The sequence below is a fragment of the Hippoglossus hippoglossus genome, chromosome 10, assembly GCF_009819705.1.
Source record: "Hippoglossus hippoglossus isolate fHipHip1 chromosome 10, fHipHip1.pri, whole genome shotgun sequence".
Classification (NCBI taxonomy): Eukaryota; Metazoa; Chordata; class Actinopteri; order Pleuronectiformes; family Pleuronectidae; genus Hippoglossus; species Hippoglossus hippoglossus.
This window is the reverse complement of record NC_047160.1, coordinates 20,593,864-20,615,095: the sequence shown is the minus strand read 5'-3', so window position 1 is coordinate 20,615,095 and position 21,232 is coordinate 20,593,864. Positions and strand designations below refer to the sequence as shown.

Sequence of the window (21,232 nt, the reverse complement as noted above, 5' to 3'; positions counted from 1 at the left end):
GAATAATCAAGGAATAGTTCTGGCTGTGAGTTGACCTGAATACGGGGCTCCTTGGCGTTGTGGAGGCTCTGCCGACACACTGCTACCATTATAATGAATGTAGCAGTGTATGGAGGCGACTAAGACAGAGGTACAAAAAAACATACTAATACTCGGGTGGGAGGAGGACGCTCTTTAGTGGTTGGGTTCTTACAGAGGCTTGTTTCAACTTCTGCATGCACTACCTGTCTATATTTGGTGCGACATCATTTGCAAGACAAACATGAATTTAAATTTTTGTCACTGAGTGGGAAGTTGTAGCAGAATCGCAGAGGACTGGTTCTCAAAAATAACATCCTCCCCCGAACGCTCAGGGCTCAGTTCATTTCTACGCAGCTGCTACTAAAGAAGTCTGAGAAATCTACTAAACAGGGAAAAACAATGACGATGCGGGACAAACAAAAATGCCATTGACCCTTCAACAAGAAACACCAGACGATGCAAAAAATACTTTTGACCCTTTAAGGAGTAATTACGATGAATGATTTTAGGATTAAGATTGTTCTGATGTAGCATCAACAAAACGCTGCCTCTGCTAATGGAAGAAATTCTCCTTCTTTCCACCTCTCCTTGTCACAAACGGCATTTCAAGCTGATGGACCGCAGCTTTTCACAAAGTTCACAAAGCCATGACACGCTGCTGCAGTATCAGATCAGGTATCTTCCTCCATGGGGATAATATTTCATGTACAGGACATTCGTTTTCTAGTCAACTTCAGCGGTGAGCCACCGCCGGTCTCTGTCCATCCATCATCTCCTGACCTTCAGCTCGGTGCCCTGACGGCTGCCTGGGGCACGGGCACGGTGACTAATGTCGTCCCGGCCGCCACCTCCCTGCACCGGAGGCCCCCGATATCCGTCCAGTATTATCCGAGCCTGGCGTCTACAGATTCCTATCAGTGCTCCCGGCTTTAATTATTCACGCTGCTGAATCACACTCTCATCAGATAGATAGCCCGACTGGCAAGACTACCTGCCCTCTCCCTCTCCCAGATCTTATCTGGCTCTATGGCATCATCTCATCCTTCTCTTATAAGCTGCAGATGAGGCTGAGCGCACAGTGAATAAAACCTACAGACTCTAACTAAGTTTCATCTGAAAGTAACAGTAAAAAACAGAAATTTGTTAGGGCCATTTCCTATCTTTATCATGGTTTCTATGGCAATAATGAACGGTCTACAGACTCTAGATGAAGGTATTAGTATGTACTTCAACTAAAATGCTTACCAGAGGAATTTCTGTAACTTTCGGACACCAACATTTCTACAAGAAAGCACCTGCTTCATGGATCGATTGAAACTTTATTATTATCCACATATTAGAATTATTATCAGGATTTAGGGCTTTATTTTCATCCTGTGTTTGATAATTAAGTACTCTACTTGAAAATGACTTGTACTTTTAAGGATTGATGATTGAAAATGCTGAAATTCTATCTTCTAGCTTTAATTGGACTTAAATTAATTTATCTATCATCTATTTTCACAAGAATATTACATTATAAGCCATAAACAATTAAACAAGAATTGTCAGCTGTAAATCTGTAAATCACAAATATGAATTAAAGTTTTCATGCAGAACAGTTTACTGTGTGTGACGTTAATGTGCTGATATTAAAGGTGCTGTATATGAACTGTCTCTCCAGGAGTGGGTAATGGTTTTTGTGTTTAAAAGTGAAGTTTAAAATACGTCCTCTGACCGGCGCAGCTTCTTCGGGGCAGAATGTACTTCTACACTACGTGGTTAAGGTTAATGGGAAATTCATTAGTTTTAAAATAGTCAGTCAGTTTTGGACACGTCAAATCTTGGAGCAGATAAATGCGCTGGATGAGACATGAAAACCTAAATGGTTGACTGAACAAACTTTTGCGCCCATCCAGCCGTTTCAGCCGGAAACAAAGCTGTGATATGAAAAAAATCTTCAAGAGTAATTTGTGAAAGTCAAGAAATGTATTCATGGGAAATGCGTGGCCACATTTACCTTAACTCTGTGGTTATTCTGTGTAATAAAGGAGCAGCAGCTATTCAGTGGCTATTTGATGTGGTTCATGATTACGATCACATGACGCCCGTGAATGCATGAAGAACATTTCTCTCAAAAACCCCCCATATTCATCCTCCATGTTTCTCACCCCTCAGGCTGCGGCTCTGGATCTTATTTCCCAGTGACAGGTCCAGGACAGCGAAGGGGGACGACGGCTCGTTTTTTTTGGCTGCTGGGAGGAGGACACAGGATGAGCTGCCAGATTGACAGGCTGATGGGGCTGTCGCTGGGGGCCAAGGTGTAGAGACGTCCGGGGAGTTGGCGTTGGCGGCTCAAAAGATAAGCATCCATGAGAATATGAGAGGCTAGATGGTAATCTCTCACAGGAAGTCAGGCTATACCATTGCAGAAGAAACCACAGGAGAGAGGCTGACCTTGTGCGCCTGTGCTCAGCTGCATCTGGCCTCCAACGCACTGCAGACAGTAACACCATCGGACTGCTCCACTCAAACCAGAGGCAAGTCACTAAGCGTGTCGATCAGCCAGTCGTCTTAATCTTTACTGAGATCATCAGTTCTGCAACGACGTAAATGTAAAATACCAAAGTTTCCCTTTACCTTTGTCAAATTTAGCACCAAAACTTTCCCACATACTTAAATTCAAAGGAATAACCTGCAGTGCCTGGTGAGCAGAGCTTTTATGTTTGAGGCCACAATCTTTGAAGGTTTGAGAGGAAAAGGCCTTAAAGCAGAACATCACCTTTATAATATCCTGCACCGGCTGCAAGGTTTACAATAAGAGTGAGTGATGCTCGTCTCTTTATCTGTAACTGCTGCCGGTGCTGCACGGACCAATAAAACCCGGCTTCATGGCCGACGCTGAAAATATTCTCAGCGTGATTCAGCATATTTTCTGCCTCATTTCAGCTCTTGTGTGCCGATTAATAGCCGGAGTGTAATGCCTCTAATTGTCTGGGTTTTGCTTTATGTGAGTGTAACCCAGCATAGTACACAACCATCATTCTGATTAATGCAGACAGGGGCAGATCCAGGGGTTGAGCCAGGGGGCACTGGCCACAGCTGAAATACCCCTGTCTTAAAAAAGATAGTCACTTTCTAACAATACTGACATTAAATATGACAATTTGTTAAAGTTTTTATTTTATCTATTTTTATTTTCCAATCTTTTTTGAAGTAGAAATGTGCTTGAAGAAGAAACAATGTTCATTATATATATTCGGTGTCGTGTGGCTTTGAATCAAAGCTATAGAGCTAAATTGTGACCCCTGCATGGACCCTGATTTTAAAAAATCCTTCATCTGCCCCTGATACAAACCTTGTTTGGCATTTATTCATCTGAGTGCTGTAAATGTGCCTTTTTTTAAGTGTTTGTGGTATAAAATGAAAATATTAAGCTGAGGGAAAATATCACTTTGAAAGGTTAAGCTCGAGTAAAATATTGTCACAAGTTAGAATTGTGTTCGTCTTCTTGTTTGATATATAAACGAAGCCAGGGGATTGATCTAATTAAAGGAGAAAATGTCACCCTGCTTCCTCTTGCACTTGACAGAGCAGAAGTTGAAATGTCAGCGTGTCCTTTGCTCAAATGTAGAGAAATACCTGCAGCAATGATAAATTCTGTTTTTTTTGCCAAGATTTACTCAACAATCGCTCAGGGCCTGGTTTTCAGAATCATACTTTGGATTTTTGAATTTTTGAACAGTGGTTTCATGAATATACAGACCCCCACACACACAAACACGTACACACACACTCTGTGTATGACAAAAGGTAGCACAGGAAACTTTGAGACTGCAGCTTGAGATCACACCTTTTTAAATGTCAAGAGGTCGATGCAGAAATTAGCTCCACAGGCATTTTAAAAAAACAATGTGTCACAGCTGATGCCTCAAAATGCTTTGAGATGTTAAATCAGAGGATGGACGCAGAGGACGAAACAAACCTCTTTGTGTTTAAAACAAGTGTGAAGACCTCACACAGTTATTCACCACACAGGAAGTCATTCTGGGTGACTGCAGTGGGCTGGTTACCTCCGTCACAGAGACTTGAAGCAGACCAGGAGTTCATGTGTAAACCGTGTTCTCTCTATTCCTGGAACACATCGCCGGTCACTCGCTGAGGCCAGTCCAAAAGGTAGGTCACTTTTAATGGAGGTATTTGTGTCGATGTGAACGAGGAGGACGGAGCAGAGAAGCAGAGAAGCTGCTCGGACGTTAAAAATAGATGAAAAACCTCAGAAATTTAAAGAAGAGATTGTCTTTGAAGTGCAGGACTCTCTTTCTCAAAGAGGGGAATCACACTTTGAGTAAAAAGAACAAGAATCCAGTTGCTGTTCGATTATTTATTATCTCTATTATTTATGATTTAATCTAATATTTATATTTGAATGTAAAAACATGTAATCACGTATGGAATTTGCGGATGTGAACTGGGTGTATATTAGGATTAAAAAAAAGAAAATACAGCAAATGTAATAAAAGACCTGGTTCTTGATTTAAAAGTCACTGTATAAATACACTTTAATTAACACCAACTAGAACATTATAGACAACATTAAATGATATTTAATCAAAAGCAATGCTGTGTTAATGGTATTTCCTAGTTTGAACCCTGTTGGTATCACGTCTGTCCTCGGCCTGAGCTCACTCTCGCTCTGCACTCGATATTTTCTCCATGCCACAGCGGAGCCGGGTCACAAATCCTTCAGCAGTTCGTTGGTTTGAGTTGCCACAAATCCTCTGCACCCAATTTCCATGGGGCAGAAGTTTGTTTTCCAGACTATAACTGCTCAACCTCAGACACTAGCTCCCATGTATCTAATCTCCGCCTTTTCGTTTCATCCAACACCACTTCCCGTGGCCAACTAAGCTCCACAAAGTAGACAGGCAGCCCCGCGGAGTGTTGGACCATGGTGCCAAATCCAATACTGAGTCTGACTCTGCCTGTTGGGAAGTGAGTTGGTAGCTTGTAATGTCTTCTGGCATTTTCACTTTCTCTGGGCCTTTCTGAACTTCTATTTCAGGCAGGTTTCCTTCCTGCTTCCTGTTTTGCTTCCCTTCACGTCCAAGGAGATTTCAAGAAAAAGAAAAACTGTCAATCAAAAAGTGATTGATCAGCTCTGACCCTGAGCTTCTCTTCACTCCTGGAAACAGGATTTTTAAAATTGATAGAAAATCTTGAGAAATTTAGATGTTTTTCTCATGTGATAGTTTCAATGTAGAGAGATAATGTGAAGTAATTTACCTTTAATTATTTCAAACTTTCCACCATAAAATCCTCTGAAACTTATTTTTCTGTTATAAATATTATGTACTTGTTATTAATAGTTTATGGTTGTATCTGTATATTAAAGCACAGCTGTTTAACCTTTGCTCGGCATCAACCACTGTGAACAAAAGTGGGAATTTCTATAAATCAACACAAAGTTGGGATTATTCTGCCTTAAACGTGGCACCGATGAGCATTCAATGAATTTCTTCAAAAAAATATGAATATTCACCTTTGCAGCAGTAGTGTTAAACTAACACTAACCAGCTTTTACTGAGAAATAATTATATATATATAAAAATAATTTACAGAAAAACATAAAAATGACTGAGGCTCATCTGATCATTTATTTAAGCTGTTCAAACAGCATCTGTTGCTCTGTCCGCAGCACAAGGATCATTTCACAGTTCAGGTGATTCTGTCACAAATAAATACATTTCAAATCTTAGTTTCTCAGTGAATTCAGACACTATTTATTTCGCCTGCATGTTAGACATGTGAAAACATACAGCTCTGTGTAGTTTTATATAAAACCTCATTGAGGAAGAAAAGCACAGAGAGGCTGCAGTCTTTAGCGTATCACCAAAACTAATGATGGTTTTCATTTTTGTCTCTAGCCGCTGTGAGAGGGACCGGCCATGAGTCAGCTGTGATAATGGTGAGTTATAGCGGCCGTGTCCACAGCGTTTCCCTGCTGGTTCCACATGAACGTTCCCGGGGGGGGAAACTTGGGGAGTTTGGCGCCACATGATAATTACCTTTCAGCACAGAAAGGAGTATAGAGCCAGTTTCTGATCTGTCATTGTTAGTGCACAGCAAGAACAACACAGTGCAGACGCTGATTCTTCCCAGCGTTGCATTAATATCCCTTTTATTCATATTCCTACTTCATTTATTCTCTGTTTTGTTTTAATGAATTTATGCAATAATCATCTTTCAAATTCCCACTAAATAACATTGATGTATCAACGTTGTGAGGGAGAGTTATAGTCTAATTTTATTTGTATGAGCTTTTTCTGTTGGAGATGAAATGTGCACATTAACATCTTGTTGTGTTTATGAATATAATGAATATTTGACTGTGATGAATCATTGTTCATTTGGTTCGTACAAAAGCTGCTTTTATTTTTACATTCAGGGGGATTTTTGTCCCTTTGAATTCTTTGAAAAGCTCTCGGTCTTTTTCAGAAAAGCAGCACAGAGCAATTAAAGGTGATGCTAAGTGTTGAGGTGACCCTCACTTTGCCTCTTCAGAACCACAGAGAAGCTCTTTTTGTGCCATGTCCTTGTGATTCTCTACTTCTTTAACAAAGATCAAAGTCACACACACATTGGAAATAAACAGTTTAAGTTAGACTAAGGTTCCCTGACTGTGTTGTTAATTATTTGTGCTCCAGGACGTATTTGAAAACCCTCATATTTGATTGATTTGAGGCTGAAGAGAGGATGTGCCTGTTTCTTCTCCGGAAATATGATGAAATATACTTTAACAAACACTTAGAATCTGATCCAGTGCCGGTATAAGTTGTGACTGAATAATTAACTGACAGATGAATGTGTGTTAACAACATAGACGTAGATAAAGATGGACGACGCGTCTCCTCTTCCTCCCGTTGTACAAAAACAAATCTAAACTATCGCAGAAACAGGCGCAGCCATCGTGCACTTTTGACATCATTTGGAGTCTGTGCAGTGCTGATCGTGGAGAGGAGCCATCAACCAATCACGAGTCAGTCTCAGCTGTCGATCATAACATGTCAACCCCTTTTTATAGCCTCAAATAAGTCATTAAAACTAAACTTAGAACTGAGACATAACTAACATGACAGAAAACTTTGTGTACTTTTACTCCACTTGTTTGGTCCATGTCCAAGAAGCTAACAAGGAGGAGGCAGGGTTTATGACCTGTACTGCAACAAGCCACCAGTATGACCACTCACCGAGTGGTGACAATACAAACAACTCAAATCGAAACCAGTTGAAAAGCACCCGAATATTCTGAGAAAACAACAAATATTCAGTAATATGTCATGAAAAAGGCGCCAAAAATCAATAAAATGTATATTTTGCAAAAGTGTATTTTTTCACCCACATTTCTCTCTGAATAATTAGACAACACTTCATTTACATTGTCAACTTGTCAAACCACTGTCAAACATGTGGTTGTTCTATTAATTATTGTCTTTTTTAAAACTGTGCCATCATTACATTTGGACGACATCAAAAAACCCTGCTTACACAAGCGACCATTTCCTTCCTGTGGTGAAATATTCTGCCTCTGTGTTGCACTAATGTTTCATGGTTGTTGTGCAGCAGCAGGACCAACACATTCATTTCCATGTAGCTTTCAAATTAAAAAACCCGAGCAGCTGGTTTGACTGGCCGTGACTGATGAACCCAGCGATAACGTATTCATCCTAATCCCACCTATTTCTGCAGCTTCGCCACAGGTGCAGAGCAGCAGCAAACACTTTAATCCACAGAAACATTCAGTGTTTGTTGTGTAACACTTCAACACCGTGTGCGTCTCTGTGTCGGTGTAACTGTGTAACTGTGAAGATAAAGAAATACCTGAGAGACGAGCAGAGGGGGGATGTTGCAACAGCTCATTATCTCCTCCTGTGCTTATCGGTGTTGTGTGAGTGTCGAGGATCTAAACATAAAACGTCCTCTCAGAATAAATGGCTGTATATTATGTCATTACAGACTATATTGAATTCCCTTTGTAAAGTTAATTATTTAAGTAAGTATTTTTTTCCAGTAGGGGAGTGAATGCAGAAAAGGATTTTTTATCAAAAGCAGTCGTTTATTGAGTTCAAAGAGTTCAGTGTTGAGAATCTCTTTGCCTTTTTGACATATTGTAGGTTTGCGCGTTGCATTGTATAAAAGTGATGTAACATTTGAGTCTCAGACCTCCAGACACAAGCTTTCATTAAGTAGCAGGTTTGTGAAGGTTGTCTATTGTTCAGTATGAGGAAGCTGCACTTTTATCTCCACAGGATCGCAGCAGAAACAGAAATCAGATATGCGGTGACTACAGCGACATCACGGAGCCCGAGTACGCCGTGGTGGATGACCATGAGGAAGTGATGAGCGTGTGCATACTTCCTGCCAGGCCCATTTATGATGAAATGGAGTACGCAGGTAGAGAAGAAAAAGCTGGCGCACGTGTTTTTTCATGTGCGCATTTAGTCTTTCATTCTTATCTATGAGTTTAGTTTGATTAAAGTTCTATTTTAATTTAATTTAATTTTAAATTTTCAAAGAAACCTTAAATAAGTCTATTACTTTGTCTTCACTCAAAAACATAAAACTAAACCTGTTTATTGCACAAACCAGTGGAGGTTTAGTTTTTAAATTCCTTCAGTATCATTTGAGAATGAGCTGCTGTGTGTAATATTTTTATATTTCAGTGCAGTGAACAACAATAAATCACAAAAAACAAGTAATTCTGTCCATTTTTAGAAGTAAATCTGACCTTTGACCTTTGTTGTATATCCCTCCTCCCGTTTAACTCTCATTATTTCTTCTTATCTAATTCTTTCTTTTAGATTGTAAAACAATCTTAAAGGATTTATAAGACTCTTAAATCTAAATCTCTCTGCGCCTCTGTTAGACTCAATTGTAGCAACAACGAAAGAATTATGATATTGAATTGAAACAAAATGTCCAGCACAAATAAGGGCCAATAAAATAAACGTATTATAGATACAAAAAAATTAAATATAACATATACAAAATAGAAATCTCAGTGCAGTCTGATCCCTCAATATTTCCATCTGCCTTCGATTTATAAAAACAAACCACAAATCATTTTAAAATAGTTCTGGAATAGACTAAAATAACCTGCGCATAAGAATAAGCTGTGATTCACAAACTTGCTGTGTTTGCTAGTTGACACAATGATGTGGAGTATGTTTCACTTTTTCTTTACTATGTTCTGGAGAATATGATCACAATGAAGCACACACACACACACACACACACACACACACACACACAGACTGCGATGAGAATGAAAGCAGTGTGGATCTGAGAGACGGAGCTCCTGCTGAGTGAGCATGATCTGCGAGTGGGTCTCTAGAGCCATCTGTTGGCTGAGTGAGACTGCGGGAGATCACAATTATCGGAGGGAAGCGTATAGCGTGAACAGTCTCCCTTTACTCGGCTGCGTGGATGTGGCCCCCGGCCAGGGGCCTCACAGCTGCACGTCTGTAGCTTTACATGTACTGAATGTGGCCTTTAAATGTGTTCACACTTGTGGTTGTTCTCTCCCTCTGTAATCAATTCAATGTGCTGCTGAGTTACGAGAACGATACAAACTCCAAGAAAGTGAAACTGTGAACTGGCACTGATTCTAACATCGTCACGGACACTGATGAACGTTTCACTGTTTCTTCTGGTCTGCAGACAGGGATCTTCCGTGGTCGTCATCAGCTCAGAGCCTCTCCTCACTCCTCACTGTAAGGTTTCTGTTTGACTTTCACAAGTGAATATACATAATTACCATTGAACCACAATGAATACCTGCTTATACTTGTACACTCTTGTACCTTCAGAGAAATCAGCAACTTTCCTATAAATCTAATATTCTTTTACTGTAAATCTCTGATATAACATTAATCAAACAATGTACTGTGTGTGCATCCAAGTAGGTTTCTGTGGGAAATTCATATGTAAAATATACTTTTTGTTTTATCATTTCATTTCTCCCTTTTATATCATTATTATAATAATTATGTTATTGGTCTTATCAGGGTAACTCCAGCTCCCAGCCCAGATATCCACACAGAAAAATCCCACCAACGACAGGTAAAGTGAAATCGAGATCAGGTGCCTCAAATCTCCCTCCATCATCTTTTTAACTCGGGGTTTCCGGCATTGAACAGAAATGTATGAAAAACAAATGTTCCTGTGGCAGATCCGGTAGAATTTGACTTCAGAGCCTCTCAGCGAGAATATATATTTTTTGCAGACGCAGGGTAGAGTGGATCTTCAGAGTGATACTTCAGTTTTTAAAATATTCTATTCCTATATCATTTGTCACAATTAAGTATTGACTGTTAGAGATTTCTTTGCCACTGTAGCTCTGATTAATTCTCTTCTTAATATTTGTCAAGTGAACAGAAACATGCTTTTATTATATTTGATAAGAACTTTATATTCACTTTAATAACTGTGAGTGTCTATAATAAATGCCACAAAAAAAACAAATTTTGTCATCTGACCCCAGTAGATTTTGATGCATATAATTCTTAAAGTCAATTTTTCTAAATCTCTACCCTGAACTGTTCTAATGTGTAGGATGCAAAAAAAATTATATTCAGTTTTCTGCATTGTGTTTTTCAATCACAGGACCTTCAGTAAATAGAGATCTGAAGCCCGGCAGAAGAAAAAACATTTTAGGTAACAGGAACAAATATACAACGAAACCCAGTTCACAGTCACATCCCAGATATTAATCTAACATGTTGTTTTTACAGATAAGAGATTCACACCTGGGCCTCCAGGAAACCAGGTAAACACCTGAGCTACGTACAACAGGGTCATATCGACTGTTTGTTGACTGTATTCATTGTTTTCTGTCTCTTTTCCTTCCTCAGCTCTCCCACAGGTAATTTACTGTTCAATACTATTCAAGATATTCAACTGTGGATTATAAACAGACTTACAGCTGATGTCTGGCTCTTCCAGGCATTTTCCATCACCTCCACCTTCCTCCCTGCAGTTAGTAAATCAGCCTCCTGGATGGACTCATCCCTGCAGGAGAGAGTGAGTCCTGTTTGATTCTCACACTCAGACTAATGTGTGGTAGAACAAGTAGAGAGAGACGTTAGTTTCACCAGGGGAACGTCTCCACTGTGGTTGTTGTATTCCCCTGACGCTCACCACAGCCCCAAGGGGCCCTGTCCCACATGTGGATGGTAGAAAGGCGAGAGGAGGCCCGCCCAGTTCACACTGTGCAGCTGTCGCACCATCTGCTGGTTAGAATCATAATCACAGAAAAGCCAGGAGGGTTTCTGCATTAAAGCATATTGTGATTTTATGTAAATGTGTTTAATTTCAGCAGGCAACAGAAGGGGACTAAAAAAGTAAGTAATCATAAACGCAGCTTTATTTTCCGACACAATTATAGTGAATTGTAGATTTTTGTCATTTTGCTGTTAATTCTGTGTCTCACTTTTGTTTCTGCTACTTATTTTTAATCATTCTGTTTATTCCATTTATATTACAAGTCCTGGAGCATGACCTTTATGAGCTGTAACCATAAAACAATGTAGTTTATCAACACTTAAACTTTTTATTCTTTATTATAAAACTTGTAATCTTGCTACACAACATCACTTAACCATCTTGTCATTTTATTTGAATCTAACTGTCTTGTCATTACTCTTAACAGGCAGTACTGGGTTCACAAACCATAGGTAAGAGGTAATATAATAGAATAGAGAATATGATTTTGTTGAAAAACATATTGGCAGTTGTAATTATGGGATTTTAGGTCGACAGAGTCCAGAAACTGTCTCAGGCCCCAACAACAACCACAGATATTCTTTGGATCTGGAAACTCACGATTTAGAAACAAGGTAAGATTTTAATTTGCTTTTTAATCAGGCATTTTGTGTATAAATAAATAAATAAATATGTGTAGCCTAAAAACACAGGAATAGTCCTTTCTGTTGCTAACTGTATTTTTAAATGGATTTATTTATTCATGTTGTTACTTGTTGTTACTTGTTGTTATTTAGGTCGCAACAGAATCTGGGTGAGTAATGTTTCAGCTCATCAGTGTCACTACGCACATATTGATCACATAAGTCAACATTAACATCTACTTAAAGAAAGGGGGCATTCAGGACGTCATCACCATGAGTGGCCGCAAACTAAAGAAGACTTTGACCAACACGAATTTGTTCCAAAGGAAAAACCTCAACAGGTAAAAAGTGCTGAGAATTGATTTTTTAATAAATGTTCAGTGAAATAATGGAGGATGTAAGTTTTATGATCTCTATTCCACTGGCAGACATATTGTGAGGAGGACTGGTACATCGGGGCCTGTAATCGAGCAGATGCAGAGCATGCTTTACATCTGGTGAACAAGGTATGGAATTAACTAAACATTAATTGTAATGTCTTTAAACATTTTGGTAAATACACGTATTCTCTTTCTTGGTGAGGGTTGGATGAGGAGAGTAGAAATACTGAGGGGGCTGCAGCGACCTCTACTGGCAATGTAAATGCAAGCCTATAACCGAAAAGCCTATTACAACAGCCTCTTGTCACATTATGAGAATAGCAGAGAAGTAGGAGTAATGTTCTTTACTTTATTATTTTGATCATCAAAATTAATTGAATTGAAATATGATTTGAATGGATTCCAGTGTATTTTCTCTTTGCAGCCGCTCTGACTCAGAAGTGTGGAACATGACGTAGATAAAGTATGAAGTGATATGTAAGGATCACAAATCTTAAGAGTTGATAAAAGTGGATTTGACGCCTCAAAAAAGATTCTCAGTTTTCTTTAACAACCCTAAGGCCACGCTTGATGTCAGTTGTGGTTTAAAAATTTTTTTAACTATTATATTTGCAATTCAAATTAACTCAAAGATTATGCATCTGATATTACAGTGCAACGTCGGCTTCCTCTCAGCGTCCCTGAGATCATTCTCACTTTTCTATCTGTTTCTGCCAACCAGACCAGTCTGTGAAGCTTAATGATTAACACATCAGAGCCTGTTAGTTTAACCTTTCAAGGTTTTTGTGTGAGAAGCAAATTCAGGACCAAAGACTAACTTTCAGGAAAGAGCTGCTGTACAGAAACCAAAATGTCAGACTTGGCTCTTTCTTCTTTTTGTAATTCCGGACTTTAGAACGGTGCATTTCTGGTACGAGACTGTTCCATCAACACCGGCAGCGAACCTTTGGTGTTGTCTGTGTATCATGAGAAGAAGGTTTACAATGTAAAGATCCGGTTCTTTGAGAGCAGCAGCAGGTTCGCTCTGGGAACAGGACAACAATCAAAAGATGTGAGTGGAGGAAAGACCTCATGAGGCCAATTCAACAAGCACTTATCTCTCCAGCATATATACCTGTACATTCTTTAACTGTGCTGGAGCTGACATCTTTGTTTTGTCCTCAGATGTTTGACTCTGTGGCTGACATCATCAAGTTTCACACCATCTTCCCAATAGTACTCATCAGTGGCAGAAACATACAAGGAAGTAAATACCCAGAGAACTGTGTGCTGACGTGTGCGGTGACGAGGATGGACGTCAACCAGCTCCTAGAATGACAACGCACATCATGCCAATGATGATCCAGTCAAATTTCCCCTGTAGTTCATTCTGAGCCTGTTAGGACAGATGCTGACTGTGTATTCAAATTTCAAAAGTATTTGCTTGTGTCAATAAAAGTGTAATAATTGCACAGCAGGTATAAGATCAACTAAGGTGTGTCCTGTACAAGTTGTTATTAATTGGCTTAACCTTGCAGAGGAGCTGTTGGTCAAACCAGTGGGTTTGGTGTTCTCTTGATGCGAAACCTGTTTGACAACAATGACACGTTTCATTATGATCACAAACACTCGAGTTGAACAAGATGGAGGAAGCCATTAAAAGTTTAAATCATATTTACTTAGTTTTAATAGAAAAAGGAGTTACACAATTGTTTTTTTTTTAATATATATAAAAACACGAGAACACAATGATGATAAACACTGTGAATGTAGTAAAACCGAAAACTGCTTTAACTGGAACATGAGGAAATGTCCACAGAAATGACGGGATAAAAGTCGAAGCAAAGAAAAATAAAATTATTATATATAATAACAGAGACAGAGGCAGCCTCACATGCTGACATGTGAGAAAAGTAGATCACAGCATCACTGCTGTTGCACAAGAAGCAGAGGAACGTTAGCCGCTCCCTACTGAGCAATTAACATGTCATCACGTTTTATATTATTAAGTATATACACAATAAAATCTGTGGGCAACCAAAACCTATTGATTCAATCATAGGTCCAGCACCTCATACATCATCATGACTACAGTATGAACAGGAACACACGGATGTAGTGATGCTGCCGTGAAGAAGAGAAGCAGATCTGCAAAGTATCAGGACAGAACATCCCCAACAGCCTTCTTCATGTTTTTGTGCAATGAGTTTTTAAAAGTTTCTGAGCGCCCGAGAATCACCAGTCACTGAGCATCTACATAGCAGTAGAATTAAATATACCTTTAGTCATAAGGCAGTTTAGTGCCCCCCACTATAAAGGTTCAGTGTGTAAGATTTAGGTGAAAGGGATCTATTGGCAGAAATTGATTATAAAATAATCCTAGTGATGTTTTCACTAGTGTGTTCATCTAAATTGTATGAATTGTAGTTTTCTTGACCCTAGAATGAACCCTTTATATTGAAATACTTTTTATTTACATCAGAGCGGGTCTTCTCTACGGAGGCCGCCATGTTTTTTTACAGAAGCCCAGACTAGACAAACTAAACACCTTTTGAGTTTTTAATGACAACTGAAGGCGACAACAAGTTCTCCTTCATGTTTGGAAGAAGAGGGTGAGGTGAGGGGTTTTCAGCTGCAACACGCAACTTCACCCCTAGATGTCACTAAATTCTACACACTCAACCTTTAAATCATTTATTTAGGCTCCTCTGTTTTTTTTTCTGACTGACGGCCACAAAGCAAATTGTACTGCAGAGGGAGAAACGATGAACCAAGAGGGTTTCATGGAATTAACACTTGTTTCTCGGGCTGTTGCTCAAATTATCAAATCTATCATAATTACACGTTCTGATCCATTAAAACACACACACAGCAAACGTTTAAAAAAAGTATATAAGTATGTAACATTTACAATGACTCTTTAAGACTTTTACCCTTTAAAGGTGGGGTTAGTAAGTTGTTTCTGAAACACTGTCGTATTGTTCCTGATATCCATCAATACATAAAGTCGAGGGAAAAAAGACAAGAAAAGAAAGCTAGTGTCTGCGGTCTTCGCAAAACTGTGCTCCCTGCACGTGACTGGAGTCTTCAGCCGGGCAAACATACACAGCTGAAGTAGAGACTATGGCCAGTGTACGTTCATATGTTCTGGGGCTGTAGCCTTGAGGTGAGGGCTGATGGGAAGAAGATGGGTATAGGTTGCCTTTTTTCAGAGGGTAGGCTGCTCTTGCTCGCTTTTCCAGGATGACCCATCCCAGCTTTAAGTCGTCAGGCAGAGGTTTAAACAGAAAGAAGCCTTTAAGAAGCTCATCCTTCTATTTCACGTGCATTAGGGACTTTTAGGCTCCGGCGTCAAAGAAACTAACAGTACTGTTGCATTCAGGGACTCCTGGCTACATGGGAAAGTAAAAAACATTCAGCTTTGTCATCAAGAATGACCAGCAACGTTTTGGTTGGAAAACGGGACACTTTGCATGAAATGAACTTGACGGTTAAAAAAATATGAGATGCTCATGTTACAGTTGCCAAAGAGTGCCTGAACACACCATCAAACAAGAAACCAACCCGGCATTTATACAAATATGCGGAGAGCAGCACATAAAAAAAACTGAACACTCAAGGACAACCAACTTTCTCAGGCAACTTTGAATGAAATGTCGTCACCCAGGTGCTGACCAGTACATCATTACAGAAATGTGGGAATATTTGAAAGCTACTGACGCAATTGCAGAAACGGGGGCATTTTACAGGCTTGTGAAGGGCTCCGTTTGTCTATGTTGTGCTGATATGTGACGACTGTAAAGGGATTCTGTTTTCCTTTTGTACTGCTCTGTTAATGTGAAAACTAACAACAGAAAAAGAGGAATAAATACTTGAATAAAACCATAAATCACTGCAGAATTTTGTGAGCTGCATGTGCCACTTTTCCCCAAAAGATTTTACAGAAATATCCTCAAACATTATTTTTTTCATCATTAAAAATTGCTAAACTCGTGGCTTTGTTTATACTGTATATGGCACGATTTTCTGAAAGACTCGTCTAAGGTGTGCTGCATGTACCACAGCTACTTCAAGTCGCATCCTGTAGGGGCCGCAAGAACCATGATATATAACCTACGCAACAAAAAAAATAAATTAAGATATTTTAAATAAACAGCATGCGTTTATGCCTCGACTCTGGCAGATCTACTGGTTTGTCAAACTTCTGAGACAGCTCTTAACATCTGTGTATTACTGACTGAATCTACTACAGCAGATGGTCCATTTAACAACACCCCCAAAGCAGACATAACTGCATTGCACTTCAACAATCCATATCCCATGCCTATACAGACAAACATATAACATCATGAATGTAAATCAGTATTTTCCCATCGTAATACTAGTCTTTTCTTTATAAATGTACAATTCTTTCCAGTGATACTTTGTCCTCTACACTCATGGAAAGACTCGGACAGTGCACCCCATCACCTCATATTTCTGCCCCATCACTTTGCTCAGCCGCATTTTTAAGATTTGGCATTTCGGAACCCCCTCAGAGGCTCCTGTGTCGGCGATAGTGTCCGCACCCGCTCCCTGTACGGGGGCCCGGGGCTTCGGGTGGTTGAGCACCACCACGGGCTGGTTGGGGCCCGGTCTCTTCACCAGCTGGTCCTCCTTCAGCGGCATCGGGTAAATAACTGCACAATCAGCGACACTGACCACAGGTAAATTAGTCTTATATTTGGAAATTCTTAGTTTCAGTCCTTTCCTGTTTTTCTTCCACACGCCTACTTGTACCCTCTTCAGAGAGACAGTGAGGAACTTCGAGATGTCGTGCTCGGTCTTTTCCACCTGCTGCAGAGTCTCTGTACCCACGGATGCGTCTACGTATACTGCAATTTCAGAAACAGATCCCTGATCCGTCGGGGATTTTGAAGCAAGAGTGTCTGTTGGAGTAGTGATATTCTTTTCCTCCTTGACTTCAACGTGGAGGTTGGTCAGTGCAGGGTGATGCGGGACGCCCTTCTGCTCCTCTACTTTCACAGAGTTAATGCACCGCTCCGTGGGTAAAGGGTCAAGGATGATGTGTTCATCCTTTGCTGCCACCTGAGGACGGAACCCCGATGTCGGCGCTTCCCTCCCCCGCTCGGTTCCGTTTATTATCTTGATGTGACCTTGAGGATGTGAACTGCCAGAACTGTTGCTTTTATCCATCACGATGCCGCGCAGAGCCATCACCAGCGGCTGAATGGAGCCCTGCACCTCTCCTGGTTGTTGACTTAACGAAAACACAGAGGAAATTATTGGAAAGCTCTCAGGTTCTGGCACGTCTCCTTCTCTTGCTCTCTCACGGGATCTCACTTCCTGGGTCCAAGCGGAGATCTTAGACTTTGTATTATTAGAAAGCACAGAGGTTTTGACTGATGAGCGCTCATTTAGAGTCCTGTGCGCTGGAAACGACTGATTTGGGACGACGTTATCCTCACATGATAAAATTGCTGGAGGTCTCACTTTGGAGGCTGCGGGTAAGGGAACGCTCCCTGATGTCACACGTTGCTGGTTCAAGCCCACTGCCTCGGTCTTTATTTTCGAGACAGTGTTGTTCCTGAGGCGGATCTCTCCGGGTTCCAGCTTCACAGCCACCGACCCATCTCGAGGAAGGCTTTTTGTGTCGCTTGCTCTCTGGGCTGGGATGCTCTTGGAAGGCTCTGGAATTAAATTCATCCTCTCCTCCACCACTCTCTGGGAAACGCTTGTCCCCTTGGAGTCCGGATGCAGGGTGCTAGTCAACCTGTTGGCAACCCTGGGGGAGATAACAGTGGGAGCGGCTGCATTAAGATTTAGAGGTTCTCTTTGTGCAACTCTCATCCCACTATTCCCTTCTCTAATAGGACTGGGGATAGTTTTGGGAATCTTATCTGGAATGATTGTTTTCCACTCCCGGTTGATTATTTCTTGCGATTTTCTTTTGAATCCAATCTTTTCTTTGCTCACTTGATTCGGGAGGTTTTTGGAAATACTGACTGGGACAGCAGCAGGACGCTCCACATTCACCGTCTTTGTTTCACACTGCTTCCTGTTTACTGTGCACATCCCCATGCTTGCAGACTTCATTGTGGAAGACTGATGGTTTAATGTGGATGTTAAAGGCTTTCCCAGTGTGGTGCTCTGACAGACTGTGGTCCTTGCATCTTTGATCACAGACTTGTTTTGTTGTTGAGAGACGAGCCTCAGTTTTAACTCTTTTGTCCCATTTACAGTTTTCACCTCAACAAGTTCGACCAAGCAGCCTGCAGGGATCGTTATTTCCTCCGGGAGAGAAACGGTTAGGGCCCGGTGGTGCTGTAGGAGTCCATTCAAAGGAGACAAAAGTTCTGTGTTTCCATTAGAGGCATTCGATATAATAGTGTCCAGTGTTTTCCCTCTCTGTTCGTCTTTATCCAGTCTGATTGCAGGTGCACTCAGGGCAGGTACTGTCACCCGAACAGTTGGCCAGGGTGGTGTTGGATCAGCAGAGGACACGCTTGATAAGGCACTGGAGACAGGCACGGGAGAAATTAAAGTCGTGCCGGGCTTTGCTGGTCCTTGGCTGATGCTTTTACTATGAAGCCGGTCAATGTGCTTCACAAGACACAGCCTCCGCATGTAGCCCTGTCCGCAGTGGGGACACGTGAACGGATACTTGGACGTGTGCTGCTTCAGGTGCACTTTTAACTCGGCCTCGCTGAACGAGACGTTGTTGCAGTAGAAGCAGTAAAACCTCGCGCCCATGTGCTCGATCATGTGCTTCTTGAACACGGCCACGTCCATGGAGGCGAACCCGCACTTCTCGCAGTACATCACCTTGGGGGCGCTCAGCACGCGGTCCAGGGCCAGATCCTGGTGTCCGGCGCTCACGGATGACGGCAAGCTCTGATAGCTGACGGGTTTCATGTCGAGCAGAGGGGTTGCGCTGGTCATGTGGCAGCGATGGACCCACCCCCTGATTCACAGGCTGCAGCTACACAGTGGAGGAAACATCCATCTTCCACCTGACGTCAGGGGCTCGCTCATCAGAGGGACGGCCGATGAGGCAGTGAGGTGACAAACCAGACGTCTGCGCCCTGAAGGAAGCAAATGAGAGAGAAACAAAAGACTTGAATGAGGATCAGAGAGGAGAGACATAACAGACGAGGCCCATCGACCCCTCCCCCTCACTTTCACACACACTCAGCTCCTGCAGCAACTTCCTCTCAAGCTAACAATGTGTTTTACATACCAACAGACACAAAGCAGCTAGCTAACAACCCCGTGTAGTCGCCTGTCTTCACATTTCCATGCTGATCTCCCCCCTTTGAAAACAAGGGGAAGGCCGTACCTGACCACATCTGCTGAGGGAGGAGAAAAGGAGGGGGGGGGTCGCAGAGACGACGGCCCCGCTTCTCTGCTGTTTATGTTTATAACAGTGTCAAATAACATGCACGTACCAGGCTGGAGGGTGGTGGGGGGGTCGCTGTGGTTCTGTAGTAAATGATTTAGAGTCAACAGGTTGGTTTGAAATCTGTTCTTCGGACGTGATGCTGCCGCTCGTTAACACCGCTAACCGAGCCGCTCTGATGTTAGCTAGGCGTTAGCTATCTGTGCTAGCTAGCTAGCTATTCCGGAAACCAGCCGCTCCTGCCTTCAAAATAAAAGCGTGCGATTAAAAACAAAACGCCTCCAATCTGTTTTATTCTGTTAATATTGCAAACAGCGTGAGCTTAAGATATCTTTCTATCTTTTCAAATGATGTGTGCTTTAAAACGATGTTTGGGCGTTTTTTCTTATGAGAGGGGATAGTGTTTTGAAAGGAAAATTGGCCGGAAGTTGAGTTTTTTATTTTATTTTTCTTGACAGCTGTGGAAGTGGTTGCAGGTTTTTTTTTCCCCGGAAGAAGGAAGAGATTTTTTTTTTTTTTCGATTTGTAATGTCTGATGTGATTGTTCTGCAAAACAAACAGAAGCAACAGGCAGCATCTGCAAGGTCAAAGGTCAGAAACTATAGACATATATATATGTCATGATCTTCACTGTCTCTGGCCATATCCTCTGTGCTGGTGCCGGCATTAGGGGCCTCATGATGTGTATAATTAGCTAACATTTGTTCAGTGTATATTTTATTACTATTTAAAATTATGTTTGCTTATGTTTGCAATGATATTGAGGGTGATGAATCTCTGGAAGGGTGGGGTGCCCCTGTTCCCCCCCTGGGAGAGATCCGCACCTGGATAGAGATAAGATAGGTTAAGAGTGTGAGGACATTTACATTCACTGTTTGGATCCTGTATATCATAACCATCTTTGAGAGTTGTTGTGACTTTAACAAGGCCTGAATCCAGCTATGTATATCAATGGTTGACCTGAAGTTCAGAGATCGTCTGTAGGATTTATGACATCATGTGTGTGTGTCTAGATAAGGAAAAACCTTGAGAGTCTGTGGGGGGGGACTGAGGTGATGCAGGCTAATACCTTTTTTCCTTCTGGAGTGTATAATACTGTGAAGCATCTGCTGCACACTAAGATTTTTGGTTTGACTATCTGCATCTTCTTTTATCCTTTTCTTTTGCCAAACCTTCTAAATGATGTATTATCTTATCTGCTGTCTTTGATTTTAGATTTTCTTTTCTAGATCATTATTTTAAATGACGTTGTATTAGTTTGCTTCTTTGATGTTTTGTAATCTTGATTTTGTTTTTCCTCATTGCGAAAGCACATTGGAACAGATGTTTTTGAAAGGAACTACTGCATATAGTACATAGAGTAGTTTTTTAATAAATGTTAAAGAGAGTATAACAAAATTCCTGGATCCGCCCTTCTGATCCAGATCTGCAGCATAATTGAATGGGTTCTTCCTTGATCCATAACAAATCCTTGCACCTAATCCCGTGGTAATCTGTCAAGTAGTTTTTGTGTAATCCTTATAACAGACAGACAAACCAACCAACGCAGACAGAGGTAAAAAGAGTGC

The 21,232-nt window shown here is 41.1% G+C and overlaps 2 protein-coding genes across 4 annotated transcripts; one reads left to right on the top strand and one right to left on the bottom strand.

Moving 5' to 3' along the window:
* Positions 1 to 3,961: 3,961 nt before the first annotated feature.
* On the top strand, positions 3,962 to 13,997 carry LOC117769436 (cytokine-dependent hematopoietic cell linker). 2 transcript variants are annotated; one of them, XM_034598313.1, is made up of 17 exons: positions 3,962 to 4,176; positions 5,928 to 5,968; positions 8,310 to 8,454; positions 9,721 to 9,773; positions 10,068 to 10,113; positions 10,663 to 10,716; positions 10,794 to 10,828; positions 10,914 to 10,924; positions 11,005 to 11,082; positions 11,378 to 11,402; positions 11,711 to 11,735; positions 11,813 to 11,897; positions 12,060 to 12,076; positions 12,153 to 12,247; positions 12,335 to 12,412; positions 13,182 to 13,337; positions 13,451 to 13,997. In XM_034598313.1, the coding sequence occupies exons 2-17, from the start codon at positions 5,966 to 5,968 to the stop codon at positions 13,601 to 13,603; spliced, it is 1,059 nt and encodes a 352-aa protein (XP_034454204.1). In that variant the 5' UTR covers positions 3,962 to 4,176; positions 5,928 to 5,965; the 3' UTR covers positions 13,604 to 13,997. The 2 variants fall into 2 exon arrangements, with proteins under 2 accessions (XP_034454204.1, XP_034454203.1); XM_034598312.1 differs by having other exon boundaries at positions 10,068 to 10,122; positions 10,666 to 10,716.
* A 1,008-nt stretch (positions 13,998 to 15,005) lies between these two features.
* Positions 15,006 to 20,112, bottom strand: LOC117769435. 2 transcript variants are annotated; one of them, XM_034598311.1, is made up of 2 exons: positions 19,605 to 20,112; positions 15,006 to 19,350 (listed from the first exon to the last, which is right to left on the bottom strand). In XM_034598311.1, exon 2 carries the CDS (start codon positions 19,205 to 19,207, stop codon positions 16,703 to 16,705), a length of 2,505 nt encoding a protein of 834 aa, XP_034454202.1. In that variant the 5' UTR covers positions 19,208 to 19,350; positions 19,605 to 20,112; the 3' UTR covers positions 15,006 to 16,702. The 2 variants fall into 2 exon arrangements, with proteins under 2 accessions (XP_034454202.1, XP_034454201.1); XM_034598310.1 differs by having other exon boundaries at positions 19,714 to 20,111.
* Positions 20,113 to 21,232: the final 1,120 nt, after the last annotated feature.